Below are 26,826 nucleotides of genomic sequence, written 5' to 3'. Positions count from 1 at the left end.
CAATGATAGCGTTGTGAACGCATAATCTCTGTCTTAAATAATGGCTATGTGTCTAATCTGCCCGTCGTTTATCAATGACTTGTTTGCAGTCAACATTGTCGAAACGGATTATTTTTTAATCGGTTCATTTCCGTTTTATAGCATTTTGAAAAGCCCTCGTTTTTCAGGAAAACGTGACAAACGGCATTTACTGGAATATTCTGGCATACACAAAAACGTTGTAATTTTTCGGCCTATTTATGAATCGTTTTCAAATAAACGCTAGATTATCTATAGTATATGTGTACTTATGCACGCTATAGAATGATGATAGATTTGATGATGATGATGATAGAAGCGGGCTGAAATATCGATTCTCTCATTTCCTGATCAGCGCGCACACACAGAAACACACACACACACACATATGGGACACGTTGATATATCTGTGAAAAAAGCTCTGATTACCCCAAGACTGGTAAAATAGATTCCTTACCTCAGATCAGATGTTATCCAAAAAGATTATTCCAATTCCTGATCGCCATTCCAAATATCGATCGCGTTTATTGATTCAGCGCTGGGTACTGTAAATATATATTCCACGCGTTTTCCGGGCCGGTGATCAACTTGGGTCTCTTCAGTTGGCTTGACGGAAAAGTAAAATGAGGAAACTGCCCCCCCCCCCCCCCTTCATCAGTCTAAACTAATGGGGTGCGGTTACACAGGGAGAGACGATAGGGGCGGTATCTTCCCAATTGAGCTCAGAGAGACTCTGCAACACTAGCGTGAGGCTCGATTGATGAAATATGAATTCAAATCGCCAATAAAAAAAAATACGACAAACAAACGCTATATGTCGTTGGCGGCACTCAACTGGCGGCATGAACTAATGACTTATAGCGTCGTTGGCATCCAAAGTGTTAACAGCAGTGAGATGAAATACAGGCCTGGGATAATGAGATGTGGCCACGCCCCCACTCCTTCTGATTGGCTAAGCACTGACTTGACTTCAACAGCCCTCTCCTTGCAGGTTTCATTCTCAGTTGCTCTTCTTGTCCCCCAGGGGGCGGTAGGGAGGCGCGGCAGATTTGCCGGACAGCAGAGGGATGACTTTATCGAGCAGCAGCACTGAGCTGATCATACCTGCAGCAGGAGGAGGAGCCATAGCATTAATAACACAAAGTATAATCCAGATTTATCTTTTACATCAGGGTCCCCCATTTTGAGCTCATATCTTTCTCTCTGACCTGCACATGCTGCAAGGCTGCAGCGCACACACACACACACACACACACACACACACACACACACACACACACACACACACACACACACACACACACACACACACACACGCACACACACACACACTTAAACTAGAACTGGAAACAAACAAACTTTACATGTAGGAATATAGACTACAGGAACATAGATTATACATGTAGGAACATAGACTATACATGTAGGAATATAGACTTTACATGTAGGAACATAGATTATACATGTAGGAACATAGACTATACATGTAGGAACATAGACTTTACATGTAGGAACATAGATTATACATGTAGGAATATAGACTTTACATGTAGGAACATAGATTATACATGTAGGAACATAGACTTTACATGTAGGAATATAGACTTTACATGTAGGAACATAGACTTTACATGTAGGAATATAGACTATACATGTAGGAACATAGACTATACATGTAGGAATATAGACTTTACATGTAGGAATATAGACTTTACATGTAGGAATATAGACTTTACATGTAGGAATATAGACTTTACATGTAGGAACATAGACTATACATGTAGGAATATAGACTTTACATGTAGGAATATAGACTTTACATGTAGGAATATAGACTTTACATGTAGGAATATAGATTATACATGTAGGAATATAGATTATACATGTAGGAATATAGACTTTACATGTAGGAATATAGACTATACATGTAGGAATATAGACTTTACATGTAGGAACATAGACTTTACATGTAGGAATATAGACTTTACATGTAGGAACATAGACTTTACATGTAGGAACATAGACTTTACATGTAGGAATATAGACTTTACATTTGGAACATAGACTTTACATGTAGAAATATAGACTATACATGTAGGAATATAGACTTTACATGTAGGAATATAGACTATACATGTAGGAATATAGATTATACATGTAGGAATATAGACTTTACATGTAGGAATATAGACTTTACATGTAGGAATATAGATTATACATGTAGGAATATAGACTTTACATGTAGGAATATAGACTTTACATGTAGGAATATAGATTATACATGTAGGAATATAGACTTTACATGTAGGAATATAGACTTTACATGTAGGAATATAGACTATACATGTAGGAACATAGACTATACATGTAGGAATATAGACTATACATGTAGGAATATAGACTTTACATGTAGGAATATAGACTTTACATGTAGGAATATAGACTTTACATGTAGGAATATAGACTTTACATGTAGGAACATAGACTATACATGTAGGAACATAGACTTTACATGTAGGAACATAGACTATACATGTAGGAACATAGACTTTACATGTAGGAATATAGACTATACATGTAGGAATATAGACTTTACATGTAGGAATATAGACTTTACATGTAGGAATATAGACTTTACATGTAGGAACATAGACTTTACATGTAGGAATATAGATTATACATGTAGGAATATAGATTATACATGTAGGAATATAGACTTTACATGTAGGAATATAGACTATACATGTAGGAATATAGACTTTACATGTAGGAATATAGACTTTACATGTAGGAATATAGACTATACATGTAGGAACATAGACTATACATGTAGGAACATAGACTATACATGTAGGAACATAGACTTTACATGTAGGAACATAGACTATACATGTAGGAACATAGACTTTACATGTAGGAACATAGACTATACATGTAGGAACATAGACTTTACATGTAGGAATATAGACTTTACATGTAGGAATATAGACTTTACATGTAGGAACATAGACTATACATGTAGGAACATAGACTTTACATGTAGGAACATAGACTTTACATGTAGGAACATAGACTTTACATGTAGGAACATAGACTTTACATGTAGGAATATAGACTTTACATGTAGGAACATAGACTATACATGTAGGAATATAGACTTTACATGTAGGAACATAGACTATACATGTAGGAACATAGACTTTACATGTAGGAACATAGACTTTACATGTAGGAATATAGACTTTACATGTAGGAACATAGACTTTACATGTAGGAATATAGACTTTACATGTAGGAACATAGACTTTACATGTAGGAATATAGACTTTACATGTAGGAATATAGACTTTACATGTAGGAACATAGACTTTACATGTAGGAACATAGACTACATGTAGGAATATAGACTTTACATGTAGGAACATAGACTATACATGTAGGAATATAGACTTTACATGTAGGAAAATAGACTATACATGTAGGAATATAGACTTTACATGTAGGAACATAGACTTTACATGTAGGAACATAGACTACATGTAGGAATATAGACTTTACATGTAGGAACATAGACTTTACATGTAGGAACATAGACTATACATGTAGGAACATAGACTTTACATGTAGGAACATAGACTTTACATGTAGGAATATAGACTTTACATGTAGGAATATAGACTATACATGTAGGAATATAGACTATACATGTAGGAATATAGATTATACATGTAGGAATATAGACTTTACATGTAGGAATATAGACTTTACATGTAGGAATATAGATTATACATGTAGGAATATAGACTTTACATGTAGGAATATAGACTTTACATGTAGGAATATAGATTATACATGTAGGAATATAGACTTTACATGTAGGAATATAGACTTTACATGTAGGAATATAGACTATACATGTAGGAACATAGACTATACATGTAGGAATATAGACTATACATGTAGGAATATAGACTTTACATGTAGGAATATAGACTTTACATGTAGGAATATAGACTTTACATGTAGGAATATAGACTTTACATGTAGGAACATAGACTATACATGTAGGAACATAGACTTTACATGTAGGAACATAGACTATACATGTAGGAACATAGACTTTACATGTAGGAATATAGACTATACATGTAGGAATATAGACTTTACATGTAGGAATATAGACTTTACATGTAGGAATATAGACTTTACATGTAGGAACATAGACTTTACATGTAGGAATATATATTATACATGTAGGAATATAGATTATACATGTAGGAATATAGACTTTACATGTAGGAATATAGACTATACATGTAGGAATATAGACTTTACATGTAGGAATATAGACTTTACATGTAGGAATATAGACTATACATGTAGGAACATAGACTATACATGTAGGAACATAGACTATACATGTAGGAACATAGACTTTACATGTAGGAACATAGACTATACATGTAGGAACATAGACTTTACATGTAGGAACATAGACTATACATGTAGGAACATAGACTTTACATGTAGGAATATAGACTTTACATGTAGGAATATAGACTTTACAGGTAGGAACATAGACTATACATGTAGGAACATAGACTTTACATGTAGGAACATAGACTTTACATGTAGGAACATAGACTTTACATGTAGGAACATAGACTTTACATGTAGGAATATAGACTTTACATGTAGGAACATAGACTATACATGTAGGAATATAGACTTTACATGTAGGAACATAGACTATACATGTAGGAACATAGACTTTACATGTAGGAACATAGACTTTACATGTAGGAATATAGACTTTACATGTAGGAACATAGACTTTACATGTAGGAATATAGACTTTACATGTAGGAACATAGACTTTACATGTAGGAATATAGACTTTACATGTAGGAATATAGACTTTACATGTAGGAACATAGACTTTACATGTAGGAACATAGACTACATGTAGGAATATAGACTTTACATGTAGGAACATAGACTATACATGTAGGAATATAGACTTTACATGTATTAACATAGACTATACATGTAGGAATATAGACTTTACATGTAGGAATATAGACTTTACATGTAGGAACATAGACTTTACATGTAGGAACATAGACTACATGTAGGAATATAGACTTTACATGTAGGAACATAGACTTTACATGTAGGAACATAGACTATACATGTAGGAACATAGACTTTACATGTAGGAACATAGACTTTACATGTAGGAATATAGACTTTACATGTAGGAATATAGACTATACATGTAGGAATATAGACTATACATGTAGGAATATAGACTTTACATGTAGGAATATAGACTTTACATGTAGGAATATAGACTTTACATGTAGGAATATAGACTTTACATGTAGGAACATAGATTATACATGTAGGAATATAGACTTTACATGTAGGAACATAGATTATACATGTAGGAATATAGACTTTACATGTAGGAACATAGACTTTACATGTAGGAATATAGACTATACATGTAGGAACATAGATTATACATGTAGGAACATAGATTATACATGTAGGAACATAGACTTTACATGTAGGAATATAGACTATACATGTAGGAACATAGACTATACATGTAGGAATATAGACTTTACATGTAGGAACATAGACTTTACATGTAGGAATATAGACTTTACATGTAGGAACATAGACTATACATGTAGGAATATACTTTACATGTAGGAATATAGACTTTACATGTAGGAACATAGACTATACATGTAGGAATATAGACTTTACATGTAGGAATATAGACTTTACATGTAGGAATATAGACTTTACATGTAGGAATATAGACTTTACATGTAGGAACATAGACTTTACATGTAGGAACATAGACTTTATATGTAGAAATATAGATTATACATGTAGGAACATAGACTTTACATGTAGGAACATAGATTATACATGTAGGAATATAGACTTTACATGTAGGAACATAGACTATACATGTAGGAATATAGACTATACATGTAGGAACATAGACTTTACATGTAGGAACATAGACTATACATGTAGGAACATAGACTATACATGTAGGAACATAGACTACATGTAGGAACATATACTTTACATGTAGGAATATAGACTTTACATGTAGGAATATAGACTTTACATGTAGGAACATAGACTATACATGTAGGAATATAGACTTTACATGTAGGAATATAGACTTTACATGTAGGAACATAGACTTTACATGTAGGAATATAGACTTTACATGTAGGAATATAGACTTTACATGTAGGAACATAGACTTTACATGTAGGAATATAGACTTTACATGTAGGAATATAGACTTTACATGTAGGAACATAGACTTTACATGTAGGAATATAGACTTTACATGTAGGAACATAGACTTTACATGTAGGAACATAGACTTTACATGTAGGAACATAGACTTTACATGTAGGAATATAGACTTTACATGTAGGAACATAGACTTTACATGTAGAAACATAGACTTTACATGTAGGAACATAGACTTTACATGTAGGAACATAGACTTTACATGTAGGAATATAGACTTTACATGTAGGAATATAGACTTTACATGTAGGAATATAGACTTTACATGTAGGAACATAGACTTTACATGTAGGAACATAGACTTTACATGTAGGAATATAGACTTTACATGTAAATATAGACTTTACATGTAGGAACATAGACTTTACATGTAGGAACATAGAGTATACATGTAGGAATATAGACTTTACATGTAGGAATATAGATTATACATGTAGGAACATAGACTTTACATGTAGGAACATAGAGTATACATGTAGGAACATAGACTTTACATGTAGGAACATAGACTTTACATGTAGGAACATAGACTTTACATGTAGGAATATAGACTTTACATGTAGGAACATAGACTATACATGTAGGAATATAGACTTTACATGTAGGAACATAGACTTTACATGTAGGAACATAGACTTTACATGTAGGAACATAGACTTTACATGTAGGAACATAGACTTTACATGTAGGAACATAGACTATACATGTAGGAATATAGACTTTACATGTAGGAACATAGACTTTACATGTAGGAACATAGAGTATACATGTAGGAACATAGACTTTACATGTAGGAACATAGACTTTACATGTAGGAATATAGACTATACATGTAGGAACATAGACTTTACATGTAGGAACATAGACTTTACATGTAGGAACATAGACTATACATGTAGGAATATAGACTATACATGTAGGAACATAGACTTTACATGTAGGAACATAGACTTTACATGTAGGAACATAGACTATACATGTAGGAATATAGACTATACATGTAGGAATATAGACTTTACATGTAGGAACATAGACTATACATGTAGGAACATAGACTTTACATGTAGGAATATAGACTATACATGTAGGAATATAGACTTTACATGTAGGAACATAGACTATACATGTAGGAACATAGACTTTACATGTAGGAATATAGACTATACATGTAGGAATATAGACTTTACATGTAGGAACATAGACTATACATGTAGGAATATAGACTTTACATGTAGGAATATAGACTTTACATGTAGGAACATAGACTTTACATGTAGGAACATAGACTTTACATGTAGGAACATAGACTATACATGTAGGAACATAGACTTTACATGTAGGAATATAGACTTTACATGTAGGAATATAGACTTTACATGTAGGAATATAGACTTTACATGTAGGAACATAGACTTTACATGTAGGAACATAGACTTTACATGTAGGAACATGACTTTACATGTAGGAACATAGACTTTACATGTAGGAATATAGACTTTACATGTAGGAACATAGATTATACATGTAGGAATATAGACTACATGTAGGAACATAGACTATACATGTAGGAATATAGACTTTACATGTAGGAACATAGACTTTACATGTAGGAACATAGATTATACATGTAGGAATATAGACTATACATGTAGGAATATAGACTTTACATGTAGGAACATAGACTTTACATGTAGGAACATAGACTTTACATGTAGGAACATAGACTTTACATGTAGGAATATAGACTTTACATGTAGGAACATAGACTTTACATGTAGGAACATAGACTTTACATGTAGGAATATAGACTTTACATGTAGGAACATAGACTTTACATGTAGGAACATAGACTTTACATGTAGGAACATAGACTTTACATGTAGGAACATAGACTTTACATGTAGGAATATAGACTTTACATGTAGGAACATAGACTTTACATGTAGGAACATAGACTTTACATGTAGGAACATAGACTATACATGTAGGAACATAGACTTTACATGTAGGAACATAGACTTTACATGTAGGAACATAGACTTTACATGTAGGAATATAGACTTTACATGTAGGAATATAGACTTTACATGTAGGAATATAGACTATACATGTAGGAATATAGACTATACATGTAGGAATATAGACTATACATGTAGGAATATAGACTTTACATGTAGGAATATAGACTTTACATGTAGGAACATAGACTTTACATGTAGGAACATAGACTTTACATGTAGGAATATAGACTTTACATGTAGGAATATAGACTTTACATGTAGGAATATAGACTATACATGTAGGAATATAGACTATACATGTAGGAATATAGACTATACATGTAGGAATATAGACTTTACATGTAGGAATATAGACTTTACATGTAGGAACATAGACTATACATGTAGGAACATAGACTATACATGTAGGAACATAGACTATACATGTAGGAATATAGACTATACATGTAGGAATATAGACTTTACATGTAGGAACATAGACTTTACATGTAGGAATATAGACTTTACATGTAGGAACATAGACTTTACATGTAGGAATATAGACTATACATGTAGGAATATAGACTTTACATGTAGGAATATAGACTATACATGTAGGAATATAGACTTTACATGTAGGAATATAGACTATACATGTAGGAATATAGACTTTACATGTAGGAACATAGACTTTACATGTAGGAATATAGACTATACATGTAGGAATATAGACTATACATGTAGGAACATAGACTTTACATGTAGGAATATAGACTATACATGTAGGAATATAGACTATACATGTAGGAATATAGACTTTACATGTAGGAATATAGACTATACATGTAGGAATATAGACTTTACATGTAGGAATATAGACTATACATGTAGGAATATAGACTATACATGTAGGAATATAGACTTTACATGTAGGAATATAGACTATACATGTAGGAACATAGACTTTACATGTAGGAATATAGACTATACATGTAGGAATATAGACTATACATGTAGGAATATAGACTATACACATAGGAATATAGACTATACACATATGAATATAGATAGCACCAACCATGGCTTTGAGAAAGCACTCTTACATGGAAGCACAAATACCAACCAGTCAGCAGATATTCAGGCTTCTCATGTCTCAGACAGCCAGTATAGATATGTAGGCTTCCCATATCTCAAACAGCCAGTATAGATATGTAGGCTTCTCATGTCTCAGACAGCCAGTATAGATATTTAGGCTTATCATGTCTCAGACAGCCAGTATAGATATTTAGGCTTCTTATGTCTCAAACAGCCAGTATAGATATTTAGGCTTCTCATGTCTCAGACAGCCAGTACAGATATTCAGGCTTCTCCTGTCTCAGACAGGGCAGTGACAGGGTTAACTGACATGTGAGGTTTGGAGATATCACTGCTTCTCCAGGTGTATCTGAGGAGGTGTTACTGTTGACACAAGCCTCTGGACTAGGAGTTTAACAGCTTATCACAATTGGGTTAACACTCCACAGACAGACAGACAGACAGACAGATAGATACACAGACAGACACAGATACAGACAGACACAGATACAGACAGACTGATCTCTCTTGTGTTGCTGGTCTGACTGAAGGCTCACTATCCTAGTTCACTGGACACGTGACCATATGAACTTAGAGACATGTGAGGGGGAAGGGAAGGCAAACAAGCGCACTGTGATGTAAGTCATAGAGGCTACATGTTTAAAAACAAACGCACCGTGATGTGAGTCATAGAGGCTACAGGTTTAAAAACAAACGCACCGTGATGTGAGTCATAGAGGCTACAGGTTTAAAAACAAACGCACCGTGATGTGAGTCATAGAAGCTACAGGTTTAAAAACAAACGCACCGTGATGTGAGTCATAGAGGCTACAGGTTTAAAAACACAGCATATAAAAAAACATGTTGATAAGGCACTACAGGTCAGGAGGTCTATGGGTATTATAGAATACCACCCTTCAGCTCAATGAAACGCACGCTTTTGGCAAAATGGAGAGAAACACGGAAGGAAGGTGCTGCTGTCAATATGTTTGTTTTTAAATTAGAAAAACATACAGACACTCAGTTCCAGGGGAGACGTACACATCAGACGGACAGACATGACAGATGTTTATTTATTCAACTTACTAGGCTTCAGGCCAAGAGAGATATTAGTCTTACTAGGCTTTAGGCTCAGCCTTTAACACTATCCTCCACCCATCCTGGAAAAAAATTCAAACTGCAGAGGACCATGATGGCCAAATTTTACACTGCCATCATTGAGTCCATCCTCACCCACTCCATCATCTCCTGGCTCCCCGCTGCAGCGGAAAAAGATCTCGCCAAGCCAGGGGAGATATTAGTCTTACTAGGCTTCAGGCCAGGGGAGATATTAGTATTACTAGGCTTCAGGCTAGGGGAGATATTAGTATTACTAGGCTTCAGGCCAGGGGAGATATTAGTATTACTAGGCTTCAGGCCAGGGGAGATATTAGGCTTCAGGCCAGGGGAGATATTAGGCTTCAGGCCAGGGGAGAAATTAGGCTTCAGGCCAGGGGAGATATTAGGCTTCAGGCCAGGGGAGATATTAGGTTTCAGTACAGGGGAGATATTAGGTTTCAGGCCAGGGGAGATACTAGGCTTCAGACCAGGGGAGATATTAGGCTTCAGGCCAGGGGAGATACTAGGTTTCAGGCCAGGGGAGATACTAGGCTTCAGGCCAGGGGAGATACTAGGCTTCAGGCCAGGGGAGATACTAGGCTTCAGACCAGGGGAGATATTAGGCTTCAGGCCAGGGGAGATACTAGGCTTCAGGCCAGGGGAGATATTAGGCTTCAGGCCAGGGGAGATATTAGGCTTCAGGCCAGGGGAGATATTAGGCTTCAGGCCAGGGGAGATATTAGGCTTCAGGCCAAGATAGATATTAGGCTTCAGGCCAGGGGAGATATTAGGTTTCAGGCCAGGGGAGATATTAGGCTTCAGGCCAGGGGAGATATTAGGCTTCAGGCCAGGGGAGATATTAGGCTTCAGGCCAGGGGAGATACTAGGTTTCAGGCCAGGGGAGATACTAGGCTTCAGGCCAGGGGAGATACTAGGCTTCAGGCCAGGGGAGATATTAGGCTTCAGGCCAGGGGAGATACTAGGCTTCAGGCCAGGGGAGATACTAGGCTTCAGTACAGGGGAGATATTAGGCTTCAGGCCAGGGGAGATACTAGGCTTCAGGCCAGGGGAGATATTAGGCTTCAGGCCAGGGGAGATATTAGGCTTCAGGCCAGGGGAGATATTAGGCTTCAGGCCAGGGGAGATATTAGGCTTCAGGCCAGGGGAGATATTAGGCTTCAGGCCAGGGGAGATATTAGGCTTCAGGCCAGGGGAGATATTAGGTTTCAGGCCAGGGGAGATATTAGGCTTCAGGCCAGGGGAGATATTAGGCTTCAGGCCAGGGGAGATATTAGGCTTCAGGCCAGGGGAGATATTAGGCTTCAGGCCAAGATAGATATTAGGCTTCAGGCCAGGGGAGGTACTAGGCGTCAGGCCAGGGGAGGTACTATGTTTCAGGCCAGGGGAGATACTAGGCGTCAGGCCAGGGGAGATACTAGGCGTCAGGCCAGGGGAGATACTAGGCGTAAGGCCAGGGGAGATACTAGGCGTCAGGGTCTTACCCAGGACTGGAGCCAGACAGTAGACCAGAGAGTAGTCCAGGAAGGAGTTCCCACTGCAGGGGAACTGGATAGAGAAGGCCAGGGCTGGATTAAACACTGCTCCTGTCACACTACCACCTGGAGAGAGAGAGAGAGAGAGAGAGAGAGAGAGAGAGAGAGAGAGAGAGAGAGAGAGAGAGAGAGTCACATGTATTGTCATCATACAGCACAAGTACAGTACATACAGTAAGTAATGAAGAATGTTCTGCATCCAACCAGAGTGCAAATGTAACAGTAAAGTGCAATAGTAATATACAATGTACAGGTGATTAAACTGGGTAGAAAATATATAAAGAGTACTACTGAGTAATAGTGTTAATAAGATGTATGTACAGAGTTGTAGTATTCATGTGTACAGTGATACATGAGAGAGAGAACAAATAATTACAGGCCCTTTATTTTTCTCTTTTTATATTAAAATCTAATTGTATTGCCTATATTTATGTCTTTCTACTATTACCCTGCCCATACCTTAGATCACCACAATAAGGGGGTGCACTGCCAGCAGCATGGGGCAGCTGACTGGAGGATAATAGAGGCAGTGGTCTTTAGTACAGAGGGCAGTGAACAGACCAGAGAACCTCCAGCCAGCAGCAGGCTTTGGGCCTCAGCTGATGGAAGGTCAAAGGTCGACTTCAAAGTCTGGCTCCTACTGAACTGAAATGAGGTTTCAACCCATACTTTGTCCTGCGTTGCACAGAGTATTATTGACTATATTCACACAGTGGCCATTTTGCTCGTGTCGATGAGAAGTTTACATTTAAATTCCATGTGGACAACCTTGCCTCCAAGTTGCGACAGGAAATTGGCTTCCTATACAGAAACAGAACCAGCTTTCCTTTGATTAGTAGGAAGAGAGTTGTCGAAGCAGTTTTCTTATCAGTCCTGGACTATGGTGATGTAATTTATAGACATGCTGCGGCCACAACCCTAAAATCCCTGGACTCTGTGTCTATCACTCTGCCCTCAGATTCATCATCATTAATGATAGATAAGCTATATCACGTCGTTATTGGAATGTCATTTTGGAACCCGTTCTAGTGACTGGCTGGTCCTTAACACATTCAGCGCCAGGGATTAGTCTTATCCTCGTAGCTAGAGCGCCAGCTATCTAGAGCCTATTTTCACTGTGCGTCACGTTGTTTGCCGAGCTATATCTACTGTACTTTTCGGACTATAAGCCGCGGCTTTTTCCCCCATTTTTCGACCCTGCGGCTTATATAACGGTGCGGCTTATATGTGACTCGACGTGACCAAACCCGAAAATGTAAAAATCTAAATATTGCTTTTTTGACTGCATTGAAATGTTATTTATCTGTTCCCTTATTTGCTAAACTTAATACAACTTGTAAATGAGTTAATTCTTGTTATTTGTCCGACAGTATTGTGTCCCAATGCTAATTACATATGGTAATTAAACATTAAAACACCTGCGGCTTATAGTCCAGTGCGGCTTATATATGTACACATCATTCAATTTAGCTGCTGCGGCTTATAGTCAGGTGCGGCTTATAGTGCGAAAAGTACGGTATATTCTATATTATAGCTATGGATACAATACTATGGTCATTTGACAGTCATCATTCCAGCATACAACTATGCTGGAATGGTTGAAAGGTTGTTGAGCTCTCTACCTGTTGGCGGGCCTGTTGGTACTGACCTCCTTGACAGCAAGTTGTATCACAAACAGTACTGTATTTGCAAATCTGGTATGTCATAAATACATAGTATAGATGTAGCAGTACTGTCTATCTGTATGTCGTGTATGTCATATATGTTATGATGAATTGAAAATGGGGGACCCTGATGTAAACAAGACGAAAGTCTTTCTCTGGTCTGCATCCCCTTAACAATTGTATGTATTGAGCTGTACTGTACTGTACCCATTCTGCAAACTGTTAATAACGTTTTCAATCAATCAATCAATCTGTCCAATATGCAAAAAATAATACTTTTTTTCATGAATACGCTTGCGCGTTATCTCGTGGTGAATATTGTATGGTTTCAGAATGATCCCGGCTAATTCCAGAAAGCTGCGTAAAGGGGGCGCTATGTGAATTCTACTAAAGTCATTGGCGTTTTTTTATTCTTTGATCGGCGGTAACCAACGCAGACCACGGCGAAGACCACGGCGAGGACCACGGCGCCGATCACGGCGTAGGGCTGGACCAGACGTGGAGCCAGGACCAGTCGAGGAGCCAGGACCAGACGGGCGCCAAGACCAGTCGAGGAGCCAGGATCAGACGAAAAGCCAGGACCAGTCGAGGAGCCGGGAGCCGGCGTAGCAGCCGGACCATGTGTAGAGGCTGGGCAGGGCGTGGAGACCGGACTGGTCTCAGCGGCGAGGCGTGGCGTAGGATCCGGAGATGAGGAGCCTGGAACGGTGACAGCCGGGGCTACGCTGACCGGAACCAGGCTGGCAGCGATGGCCAGGACAGCTGTGGATGGCTGGCTAGCCAAAACAACCACGCTAGTCCTCCGAGCCTTGCTTCTTCTCTGAGGTTTGCTAGCTGCAGGGGCTAAGCTAACGGGCGGGGCTGTGCTAGCTGTGGACATCTGGTTAGCTGCAAGAGCTAGGCTACCGGACGAGTCTGTGCTAACAATTGAGGCCTGGTTAGCTTCAGGGACTAGGCTGACCGTGAATCTATTGCTAGCTGGTTGAAGCTGGCTAGCTGCAGAGCCTAAGCTAGCAGTGGGGACTGTGCTAGCTGGGGAGGCCTGGCTAGCTGCGGGGGTTAAGCTAGCAGATGGGGTTGTGCTAACTGTGGACGTCTGGTTAGCTGTAGGAGCTAGGCTACCGGACGAGTCTGTGTTAGCCATTGAGGCCTGGTTAGCTTCAGGAACTAGGCTGACCGTGAATCTATTGCTAGCTGGTTGAAGCTGGCTAGCTGCAGAGCCTAAGCTAGCAGTTGGGACTGTGCTAGCTGGGGAAGCCTGGCTAGCTGCGGAGGCTAAGCTAGCAGACGGGGTTGTGCTAACTGTGGACGTCTGGTTAGCTGCAGGAGCTAGGCTACCGGACGAGTCTGTGTTAGCCCTTGAGGCCCAGTTAGCTTCAAGAGCTAGGCTGACCGTGCGTCTTATGCTAGCAGGTTGAACCTGGCTAGCTGCGGGGGCTAAGCTAGCAGACGGGGTTGTGCTAACAATGGGGAACAGGTTAGCTGACGTAGCTACACTAGCCATGGGAACCATACCTGGGATTCGGCTGGTGGGTAGGGTAGTAGCGAGCGACCTATACCCCTCCATGAGGTTAGAGACGTGGTCGGCCATAACCCGCATCACTGGCTCCTGTGTCGGACTCTCCGTTGCGACTTTGTTGATCATCTGGAGCCAGAATACCCACTTGGCAGGCGAGTAATGTTCCAGATCACCGTCCACCATGCTACGAATGATGGTCATAGTATCTGCCACCTTGTCTGCTGTGCTCTTGATTGGTGGCGTCATTCTGTTACGATCGGGGGTGACGATGAAGGTGAGGAGAACACAGTTGCAGACAAGGATGAGAGAATCGAGACAGAGACGAAGGGTGATACTTGATGAAGGGAACTTTACTGAGTAATAAAAATACAAAACAACGAAAGGCACTGGTACTAACAAAACAACGAGTGAAAACAAGAAAACGACAGGGGTAGACAGGCATGAACTCACTTGACAACAACAGGGAACACGGGTACGACACGGGGACAATGCAGAGACAATGACGCCACAATAACTCAACCAACCAACAAGCAATAAATACAGAAACAAATTAACAATCACAACAGCTGGGGAGAGACAGGCACTTAGAACAAACAATAATCAAAACAACAGGAGGAGGAACTAGGCAATACAAAACACAGGAGAAGAATACCAAACACAAAGAACAACCTAAACAGATAACACTTGTAATAAATAACCTAATTGTAACAACAGTATATTTCTAATGCAATCAGAGAGCATCTTCACTGACTGCATTAACTGCAGGTGAGCACCAGATGGCGCCATGACACCACCATCAATCCCCTGTGTGGGACAGTAACTCCTATTGTCCCTACTGTCACTGTGGTGTTGCCTCTCCCAGCCTTGTGCAGGTCTGGGAGTGTAACAGTAACGGCTTTCGTTTTGAACACCACACATGCTGATCGTATGAAATCATTGCAGGATCAAGCTGGAATTGACGTCAGATGTTCCTTACCTTAGATCGGGCTTATTCCAAAAAGAATATTCCAACTGTCTGATCGCGATTTCCAGTATTGATGTCCATCTGGTCCCGGACATAATGTGGCACAACTTATCCATCGAGGGTTATTGGACGTGTTTCCAAGTGATCGTGTGAACCGCTAGACTTGCCTGAACAGAAATTATGCACCCAGAGGGTTTTAGATGTAACACATGGTCTGGAACAGGGTTTCAAGCGTTCTCGATACTGCCGCCTAGCAGGTTTTGGCCGGTACTGTACTTTTTGGGTCTCTAGATGGCTTTCACTCGTAACATATAGGTCCGTGAGTGTAATAGTGATATTAAGATTGAATAAAAGAAAAAACGATCGAAAAACGAGTTAACTCGTTATTGGCACTCAATAGGTGGCGACCAATAACGAGTGAACTCGGGGGTGGGTGGGGCTGTCGGGGGGGGTGGCGCTCTCATGGGGCGGGTGGGGATGTCAGGGGGTGGGTGGGGCTGTCTCCATGGTGACAGTTGAGGGGACAAAGTGTATGTTTTTAAATCAAGTAGGCTTTGACACCTGTCCAAACTCACTATTGATGAACCAGTTCCAACCTGTCCAAACTCACTATTGATGAACCAGTTCCAACCTGTCCAAACTCACTATTGATTAACCAGTTCCAACCTGTCCAAACTCACTATTGATTAACCAGTTCCAACCTGTCCAAACTCACTATTGATTAACGATAGGTTATGTAGATAACCTAGTTATATTAGTATTGGCTAAGCGTCCCGCTCTGAGCCTTACGAGATACTCCTATCTCCTGTGATACCTAATGTATCTCCCACGAATAAAAACACATGCACCCCACCTGTATGGGGCCCCGCCCCTTATGGTGGCACCGCCCATATAACCATGACCCTGGTCATGAAACACCCTTCCTCGCCAAAACCCGTCCCAGGAAAAGATCCCTCAAGAGGGAACTCAGGGCGCGCAGAGCGGGACGCTTAGCCAATACTAATATAACTAGGTTATCTACATAACCTATCGTTATATTTCGTATTGCATCGCGTCCCGCTCTGAGCCTTACGAGATAATGGGGAAGAGCGGGCGCGAGACCCGACAGATGTACCCCCTGAGGACCCGTAAGCCCACATCAAGGGGTGCGGGGAGCCCTGTCACCCCATCCTTCCTAACGAAGGGGGGGCGCAGTCAACTCCACCTGAATGCGAACAAGAGGGAGCCAGAACCCCTTGAACACACCGTACAGGCGGAACCACGTGTGACTCAACACACTGCGGCCCATACCCATACACTCCTGCTACCCGACCAAAGGACGGGAAGCAGGAAAGGCCACAGACCCCAGAACCGCCTGGGAGACAGAACCCCCGGTCATGTCCATGAGGAAAAACCTTACAAAGGAGCCCGGGGAGGACCATGAAGCTGCAGCACAGATGGCCTCCACCGAGGCCCCACCCAGGAGAGCGGCAGAGGCAGCCACCCCACGAGTGGAGTGCGCCCTGACGCCCCCAGGGGGATCCTGCCCAGCCAACGTGTAGCAGAGGGTAACACCCTCGCACAACCAATGGGACAGGCGCTGCTCCGACAGTGCCTTACCAGCACGAGCCCCACCGTAACAGACAAAAAGCTGGTCGGTAACCCTGAAATCCTGAGTACGGCTGAGGTAAATCCCCAAGCACGGACTGGACATGACAGGTGAAGGCCCGCATCTAACTCACTAGTGTGAGGAGGAGGACGAAACGCCTGAACCACAATATCCCGGGAGCGGAAGGAACTCCGGATATTCTTAGGCACGAAAGCAGGATTAGGTCGCAGAGTGACACCGCAATCGGTCCGAAAAGACAGGCACTCTGGACGTACCGAGAGAGCACAGAGCTCACCTACACGTTTAGCGGAAGTGACAGCCAGAAGGAACGCGGTCCTGAAGGACAGCTGTCCCAACGGCACCCGCTCGAGCGGCTCAAACGGGGCCAAGGACAACCGACCGAGGACCAATTGAAGATCCCAAGTCGGAGCCAAGGAGCGTTGCACCGGCTTAACGCGTCGAGCGCCAAGCAGGAAACGCTTCACAAGAGGGTGGCTGAACAAGACATCCCCTCAAACCCCTCATGATAGGAGGATATAGCTGCTGCATATACCCTCACCGTCGAAGCCGACAGTCTATCAAGGAGAGACTGGAGGTAACTAAGGACAGCATCCAGGGGGCAGGAGACTGAGTCCCGGCCCCCCGCCTTACACCACACTTGGAACATACGTCATCTGCCCGCGTAAGCGCGACAGTGGAGGGAGCATGCGTATTCCAGATGGTAACACCATCAGGATCAAGAACCTGCGCCCCTCAACGTACCCGTCCCAACAACTGACCTAACAGATGTATGGGGAAGAATCCCTGGCGGCACGGCATCGGTCCCAGACCTGCCTGGCCATGTCCAGACACAATCCTCACCCGTCAGGATGAGGGCCGCCCCGCGACAGTACACCTGCACCCACATTCTCCCTGCCGGGGATGTGGGGAGCCCTTAGGCCGCGCAGATGGAGGACGCCCATAGCCAGCCGCCCGCCGCCTGGTGCAGACAGGGGGAGCGTACTCCTCCCTGTCTGTCGATACACGACACTGACGTCGTATCGTCCGTCCTGATCAACACCATTTGTGGACCAGAAGGACCGCTTTCAACACCAACACATTGAACGTAGCGCAGACCGGGCAGCATGGTTTGCCAGCTGCCCCCTACTGCGTTGGCCCGACGCATCACCAGCGATGGAGGCGTCGGTGAAAACGCGACGTGAGACAGCGCCGTAACCGTCCTAGGACGGAACCTCCCGAGCGTGTTGACAACACGCTCTGAGATGGATGCCCATAGCCCTCCAACCGTTGACTGGGAAGAGGAATACTCTACATCCAGTCTACAGCAACCCCAGGCTGGTAGAGGCCTGCCTGGTACGAGACCTGACGATCCACCTTGACCGCGAAGGACCAGAACGTCATCAGGGCAGAACACTCCGTAACCCCGGATGACGCAGAGGCCCCAGTGCGGCCTCCACGCACTTGGTGAAGATGCGGGGAGCCAGAGAAAACCGAACGGCAGCCTCTGGTACTCATACGCTAACCCTGCAAAGGAAGCGTAGGTAAGCCCTAGGATGGAAGATCGGGGATGCGCATACGCATCCTACAGGTCTATGGAGGAGAACCAGACCCCCACCTGACAGTGTTCAACAGGTAGGAGACGATCCAAAAAATGCTGAACCTTCCCATGGGACAGGTCCAGCCTGGGTCTTACACCCCTCCCTCCCGACTTCTCTGGCAGAGAACACCGGGAGGAGAACGCCACGACGATGGCTTGCTTCGTCCACAGAGATTGGATCTCGTCGACCAGAGCTGTCCCTGCTGGAGACCCCGACAACAGGGTCTGTACCAAACCTGAAAACGGGTGGGGTTGTGTAAACACAAGTCCCCGCCTCACCATTCTCTCCATCTACCTCGACATATGGTACTGCCGTAGTCATATGTGACGACACTCCCAACGCACCCGCCGTCACGTGGCGCAGGTCCGCCAGGAACTGTAGATAGTTGGCCCGGTCCCCCCGCTGTGCGAAGACAACCCTGGAACCGTGCGAGGAGCGCGTTCCGTGTCGGAACACCTGCCCTGACACCACCCATGAGGCAATCGCACCCAAGGGGGAACCCCGACAGAAAGGGCCTGTCTGATACGGGGGGCTTCCGATCAAAAAAGCCCCCCCACTGAACACCCCTCCAGAACATGCTGAAGGAGTTGTTCTGCAGCCGGACATGCAAGGTGTAAGGCCCCCATGGGTTCCTACACACCGTAGCCCTGCAGTGATATTACTACCACCCCAAACTATGTGAGCTGCGACCACTTGCCAATATTTCAGGAGTGGGAGCACCAACATGATACCTGGCCTGGCGAAGGCGAGGCCGGGGAAGCCCGCACTGTGTGCCTCAAAAGGTTTCGAGCCCCCCTGCTGACAACACTTAAGTTGACAGACGTAACACCAGGCTCAACCAACACAGTTCAAGGTGTGGGAGCCGCTTGACAGCACAACATTCTCACGGACAGACCCAGGCTCAGCCATCAACTGGGTGTCAGCCCCTGTCCCCATGAGAAGCGAAAAGGGGGGCCGCCCGCGCATCAACGAAGGCACGCGGCCCGCAGCCAAAGGAAACAATCATACTTTTTTAGAGCCCACTTCTTCCGCTGGTGTTGGGGAAGGGAGTGATCGGAGAGCGGGCTGCTCGCGGCAGGACGGTGACGGCTTGTTTGTTCAAGCCGAACCCATCCTACATGGCCGATCCCTCGGCCGCCAAGGCTGTCGGCCTTGTGGACACCTGTCGAATCAACGCCCAGGATACCTCTGGCGGGGGAAAAACATGGCCGCCTGTCGAGGGCCCCGTCATCGCCGCTGACGAGGCCGTGCTCTTTCTTCTTCTGGCTGCGCGGTGTGAGGCGGTGTAGGGCCTAGGACAATACCGCCCGCGCTCCAGCAGAAGACCAAAATCCCCTGCGGAGAGGGGAACCCTGAGCGGTTATAGCTTGCGGCTGGGTCAAAGCTAATAACGTCAACAACCTCGCGCGATGTGTCGACGTCGGCTGGCCCCAAGGCCCCTCCACCAGACACAATTTTTTTTAATAGAAAAAACACCAATTCGAACACAGTTCTAATCGTTGCCAATTCCATACCGTGGCGGTACAAGCCTTAACAGCCCACCAGCCACTCGCCAGGCCGACCCACCCAAGGTGTCGGCCGGGCGGGGCATTGTTTCAATATATCAAAAACAAAGGACTGACGTTAACATTAGCAAACAGCACCCTCCACTGTGGTGTGCACCATGAAAAGGTTAAATGAATAAAAGAGCTAAACCACAAAAACTGTAGAATGAGCAAACCCATACACACAAAGTTAAGGGGAGACGGACCAGACCCGTCTTCATTCAAAATATTCACAACAGAACACCAGCCCTAGTTTAGCCCATTTACCAAAAAAGGTAAACAAAGCCCCCCCCCGCACTACTCCCCCAGTATACCGATTGACCGTCAGTATGAATGGTTTGAGAGGAGAGAAAGCTGTAGCAAGACAGACCTTCTCATAGCAGAGTGACAAAACGAAACAATAGCCCCCTACACAGGGCCGCCCCAGGAGATGGGGGGCCTCGCGTCTAAAAACGCACAGGGCCTCACATTTCTCCCAGGCGGCCCTGCCCTTATACTACTGCAGCCTAACGCCAGGCAATGTGGGATCCAAGACAACAATTGCCTGTGCACAGACACGCAACATGTTTATCATGTCGGCTGGACCCATAGCCCCACTACCCGACGCCAACCCAGATGGGAACACCGTTCAACAAACCCCGCCGGAACACAAGGTAAAATACCTGGCTAGGAACCTAGCCACGACCTACCCCGTTGTCAACCTATTTACCCGAAAAAGGTAAATAGAACTCAAAAACCCCACAACAGCTACCGACTGACCTTCATTGATGAACCGGGCAAGAGGCGGGAGAGACAACATCTCACGGCGGAGACATTAAAACAGCATAGCAATTAGCAGTAGTAATAGCATGCGGCAGTAGCGATAGCATGTTAGCATAGCTTTAGATGTTTTAGCAGCACGCCCAAGACAGCTTGGAAACCGTTCCCTGCAGAGAACGTTCACCAAACCATCCTGCCCCCGGCGCCAACACACAACATGGTTGTGTTAACAAAACAAACCAGCATTACTAACACTAATACCCATGCCTGAAGACACAGGGCCTACCTGAGTACAAGCTGGCCCGACAGCCAGCCTTGTACAGCTGAACCTCGATGTGCAGTCATCAAACGAGGAACATCACAGGCCCGTCGTGTCGCCGAAAACATGCGTCGAAGATGCCAGGGGCCAGCAACCTCCGGTAAGCTTCCAACATTATTAATCTTCCTTAATCTTTTCATTCCGCTAGCTCGTATGGTGCACGCATCCAATACGCTGGGACGAAAATAGAGGAAGGGTGTTTCATGACCAGGGTCATGGTTATATGGGCGGTGCCACCATAAGGGGCGGGGCCCCATACAGGTGGGGTGCATGTGTTTTTATTCGTGGGAGATACATTAGGTATCACAGGAGATAGGAGTATCTCGTAAGGCTCAGAGCGGGACGCGATGCAATACGAAATATAACCAGTTCCAACCTGTCTCTCCTGGCTGCTTTACTGCTTCTGTGGGAAGGCTGTGGTCACATTTAAAGATCTTCACTGTAGTGATAGACCCATTAATCAGGCCGATATCTGGCGTTTTTAATTCATCATCATTGGCCGATAACTTGTCCCTGTGGCTGATTTAACAGTTAGATAAGATAACCATGTCCCTGTGGCTGTGGCTGATTTAACAGTTAGATAAGATAACCATGTCCCTGTTGCTGATTTAAATTAGATAAGATTTATATCAGTCGACCACTGATTCACTTGACAATTCACTAGGTGAGCAGGTAAATGATTGATTGGTGATTATGTCATTTGTTGGTTGGTTGTTTAATGGATCTGATTCGATTAACTGTTGATCTCTCCTTCCTTTATTCATTCTCTATCTCTCTGCCCCACCCCCATACTGTATTAACTCTGAACTTTTCACCTATACTCTATACTTGCCTACACTCTAGGCTCTGTTACCCAGTCTGTACCAACCAGTGGCGGTTGGAATGCCCCACGGGCCCCGAGGCGAGATTGACAGCTCGGCCCCCCCCCCCCGATATTTATTGTATTATATAAAAAAAAAGAAAAAAAAATTCCAACATGAAACAAAACATATCACAATACAATAATAATACGTCAAATGTATATACTCTCTTTTCTGGACTCTTTTCGTATCACAAACAGTACTGTATTTGCAAATCTGGTATGTCATGTATAGATGTAGCACTACTGTCTATCTGTATGTCATTATGTTATAATGAATTGAAAATGGGGGACCCTGATGTAAACAAGACGAAAGTGTTTCTCTGGTCTGCATCCCCTTAACAATTGTATGTATTGAGCTGTACTGTATTGTACCCATTCTGCAATCTGTTAAATAAAGTTTTCATTCATTCACCATGACATGTTTAGGTATTTGGCCAGATCCAGCTTGTCTGTGATGAGAGTGTTTTCTGTCTTTATGATTGACTATCATCATTAGATATTTCAGTTTCGTTATTACAGTAGCTGGCTAACAGTACTAACTGGCTAACAGTACTAACTGGCTAACAGTACGTTAGTTGACTAATACCAGAGTCAGAATTGGGTAATAGGCAGACTACTGGCAGTGATGCGACCTATGTTACCACATAACTTTTGTCATCTCTGGTACTATGCAGTGCACTATGCAAAACGGCAAAGAGATAGGTAATGTTCGTTAAGTGCCAAATTACCATCATCATGATACACCCTCACATAATTCACAAAGTGTTCACGTGCGCCACCCATGTGGTAACCTAGAAATACCATAGATTGTGGCTAGGTGGTAACGTATATGTTTTCTATGATCACTATGAATTGAAAATGGGGGACCCTGATGTAAACAAGACAAACGTCTTTCTCTGGTCTGCATCCCCTTAACAATTGTGTGTATTGAGCCGTACTGTATTGTACCTATTCTGCAATCTGTTAAATAAAGTTTTCATTCATTCACATTACGTTAGTTAGCATCCAAGCTACCGTGATAACGTTAGTAGTTAGCTTACCTGCAATAATGTTGTCATCGTCCTGGACAGATAAGACTTGTTAAATCATAATATATCCACACTTTGTGCTGGTCCTCGGTAAATGTCCCCTTTAGCTGCTCGGCGTCGTCGGATTTTAATACACCATGGTAGCGGTGGTGATGTTTCAGGTGACTTATTATGTTGGACATAGCTTGTTGCCCAGCAACATTAGCAAGCGATATTTTTCTCTGATGTCGCGTTCACGTTACGTGGGAAGAAGCGGAAGAACCAGAGGACATCTCGTTGCTACAACTAGGAAGCCTTCACGCATTGACTCGATCAAAACGCCCACATCCATACTTCCGCAATTCGTGACGCGAAGTGGGAGATATCGGGGTCTATAAAAAATGAAATCCCATATGTCCTAGTAGGAATTACAACTAGGAGGCTGACGTGAATGGTTTTTCCCAGTCGGAAGCTGGTTCTTCCGATTCTTCCCACGTAACGTGAACGCGACATCAGAGAAAAATATCGCTTCCCACCTCCGCGCTGCTTGTGAGACTTACGTGGCTACGTCACAGCCAAGGAAAGGGAGCGCTGGATTTGTGCAAAACGCCCTGTTCCTAAACCACACGCTATCAGTCGTACTCGTACCACAGTACTGGCAAAACGGGAGGAGCCTAGAATCAAAACAAACGCACCAGTCCCAGTTGCCGTTACCAGTTGCCGTTCGATCCAGTCCCACACGCGAACGGCAACTCCATTCAGTCCCGGGCCTGGGCCCCCCTCCCGCCAGACGGTGGGCGGGCCCTAAGGCAGCTGCCTCTGCAGCCTCGCCTATAGCTCCGCCCCTGGTACCAACTCTGAACTCTGTTGCCTACTCAATCTATACCTGCCTACTGCCTTCACTGTCTACAACCGCCCTACACTGTAATCATAACTACCTACCTCAAACTATATATCTACCCATATAATTATCTAATAGCATGTACAATAACATTGTACATATATATTTATACATTTATATTTACCATATATATTTATCCACATCCATCTGAATATACCTGCATATATTCCTTTTTACATATCTGTGTTACGGTGAGGCATGACGGTGGTGGAGGTGTGTAGAACACAAGCGCAGACAAGCAGAGGAGGCGGAACGCGAAGGTTGCTCTTTCACAATAACACTTATTTATTGTAAACGACGGAGCATAATACGACAAACAAACACTTGGAAAAGGGGGAAAGAAATGAGAGACCGTAGTCTCCAAACAATAAATAAAATCAGAATTTGTTCTTACTGCTTGCCTGGGTAAATAAAGGTTATAGAAATGTAAAAAAAAATTAAAAATAAATTGAAAACCGATACCGATATTTTCCGATATCACATTTTAATGCCAATATCGGCCGATAATATCGGACATCCCTAATGAAAACTTTTATTAACAGATTGCAGAATGGGTACAATACAGTACGGCTCAATACACACAATTGTTAAGGGGATGCAGACCTGAGAAAGACTTTCGTCTTGTTTACATCAGGGTCCCCCATTTTCAATTCATAGAGCAGATCCACCATATCACCCACTCTGTCATCACATCATCTACTCGGGTACCAACACAGTGACGCACCTGCATACACCACCGTTGTGACGACAGCGGCCACCGCGTGGACCCGGTACCGCTCCTCCACCGCCTGCATCCGCGTCACCGCCGTCTGGAGCGCGAAGGCGCACGCGAGCTCCACGGCGGCCGCCCACGGCAGGGGCGCGTGGATGGGGTTGTTGAGACACCGGAAACCGAGCAGCTCGTGACTCCGGTGGAGGTCCGACAGACCGAGACCCCAGACCACCGGGACCGCGGCGCGCGCCGCGCCAGCAGCCGCGAACTGGCACGCGATCCGCAACAGGGCGCCGCCGCGCGTCAGTGCGCCGCGATAGGCGAGCGCGAGGGCGCCGCAGGGGTTTCCCACGGCCCCGCTGAAGGTGAGCCCGTGCACCACGCACGCCAGGTAGGTGAAGCTGAGCGCGAGCCTGAGGTCGACCCCCCCTGCCTCCGACAGCAGCTTGAGCTCGTGCGTGACGGCGCACAGTTGGAAGGTGGACACGAGCTCCACCGCGTAGACCGCGAGCCCGGTGTCCGCTGCGAGGAGCTTGGCCAGCAGCCTGCGCGTGGCCTCGCACGCCAGGACGACCCCCGCCAGCAGGCAGAGGGACACCGCCACGTCTGCATTCATCTCCCCCCGTTTGTGTCCGTTCCCCCTGTGTGTCTCTCTCTCTCTGTCTCTCTGTCTGTCTCTCTCTCTCTCTCTCTCCGGGAGGCGCGCGGGTAGCAGCCACACAGACAGTACTGTACTCACGTGCAGCAGCTACTGTGCCTGCAGAAGAGCCGTGTTTACTGTTGAAGTGCTAAACGAGCTTTGCTGCTTAAACCCACCAGCCCACATGGTGCGGAAGTGACTGTTCATTCTCTCCTCCTCCCTCTCCTCCTCCTCCTGCTCTCCCTCTTCTCCCTCTCTGCTCCCCCCCTCCACTTCGTCTCATTCATCTCCTCTATTCCCCCTCCATTCTCTACACCAGGGGTTCCCAAACTTTTTCAGCTCGAGACCCAAAAGAGAAATTTGGTGTTTCCCCAGGACCCAAACTTACTAAACTACATCATGAATTGCCATAGCATGGGCGGATGGGTAGCGCAGTGGACTAAGCGCCTTCCTACCACCGCAGATACACTGGTATCGAATCCAGCTGTCAGCGGTACCTCTGGCTTGGTCGGTCGTCCATACTAACACAATTGGCAGTGTTAGCGGGTGGGAAGGCGGTGGGCTGTGTATCCTGGTCGTTGTAAACAGCAACTCCTACAGGTCGGTCGGGGCGCCTGCTCAGCGAGGAAGGGAACTGGGGGAAGTAGTGTGAGCC

General features: G+C 44.0%; 1 protein-coding gene across 1 annotated transcript; it reads right to left on the bottom strand.

The window, feature by feature from the left end:
* Positions 1-995: 995 nt before the first annotated feature.
* Positions 996-26,147, bottom strand: aqp11 (aquaporin 11; the record flags this gene model as incomplete). Its single annotated transcript, XM_084329371.1, has 3 exons — positions 996-1,122; positions 12,044-12,160; positions 25,544-26,147. 3 exons carry the CDS (start codon positions 26,145-26,147, stop codon positions 1,019-1,021), a joined length of 825 nt encoding a protein of 274 aa, XP_084185497.1. The 3' UTR covers positions 996-1,018.
* Positions 26,148-26,826: the final 679 nt, after the last annotated feature.

This window comes from Notolepis coatsorum (genome assembly GCF_963971535.1).
Source record: "Notolepis coatsorum genome assembly, chromosome: 1".
NCBI lineage: Eukaryota > Metazoa > Chordata > Actinopteri > Aulopiformes > Paralepididae > Notolepis > Notolepis coatsorum.
The sequence above is the reverse complement of the archived record's forward strand: the minus strand, read 5'-3'. Positions and strand labels throughout refer to the sequence as shown.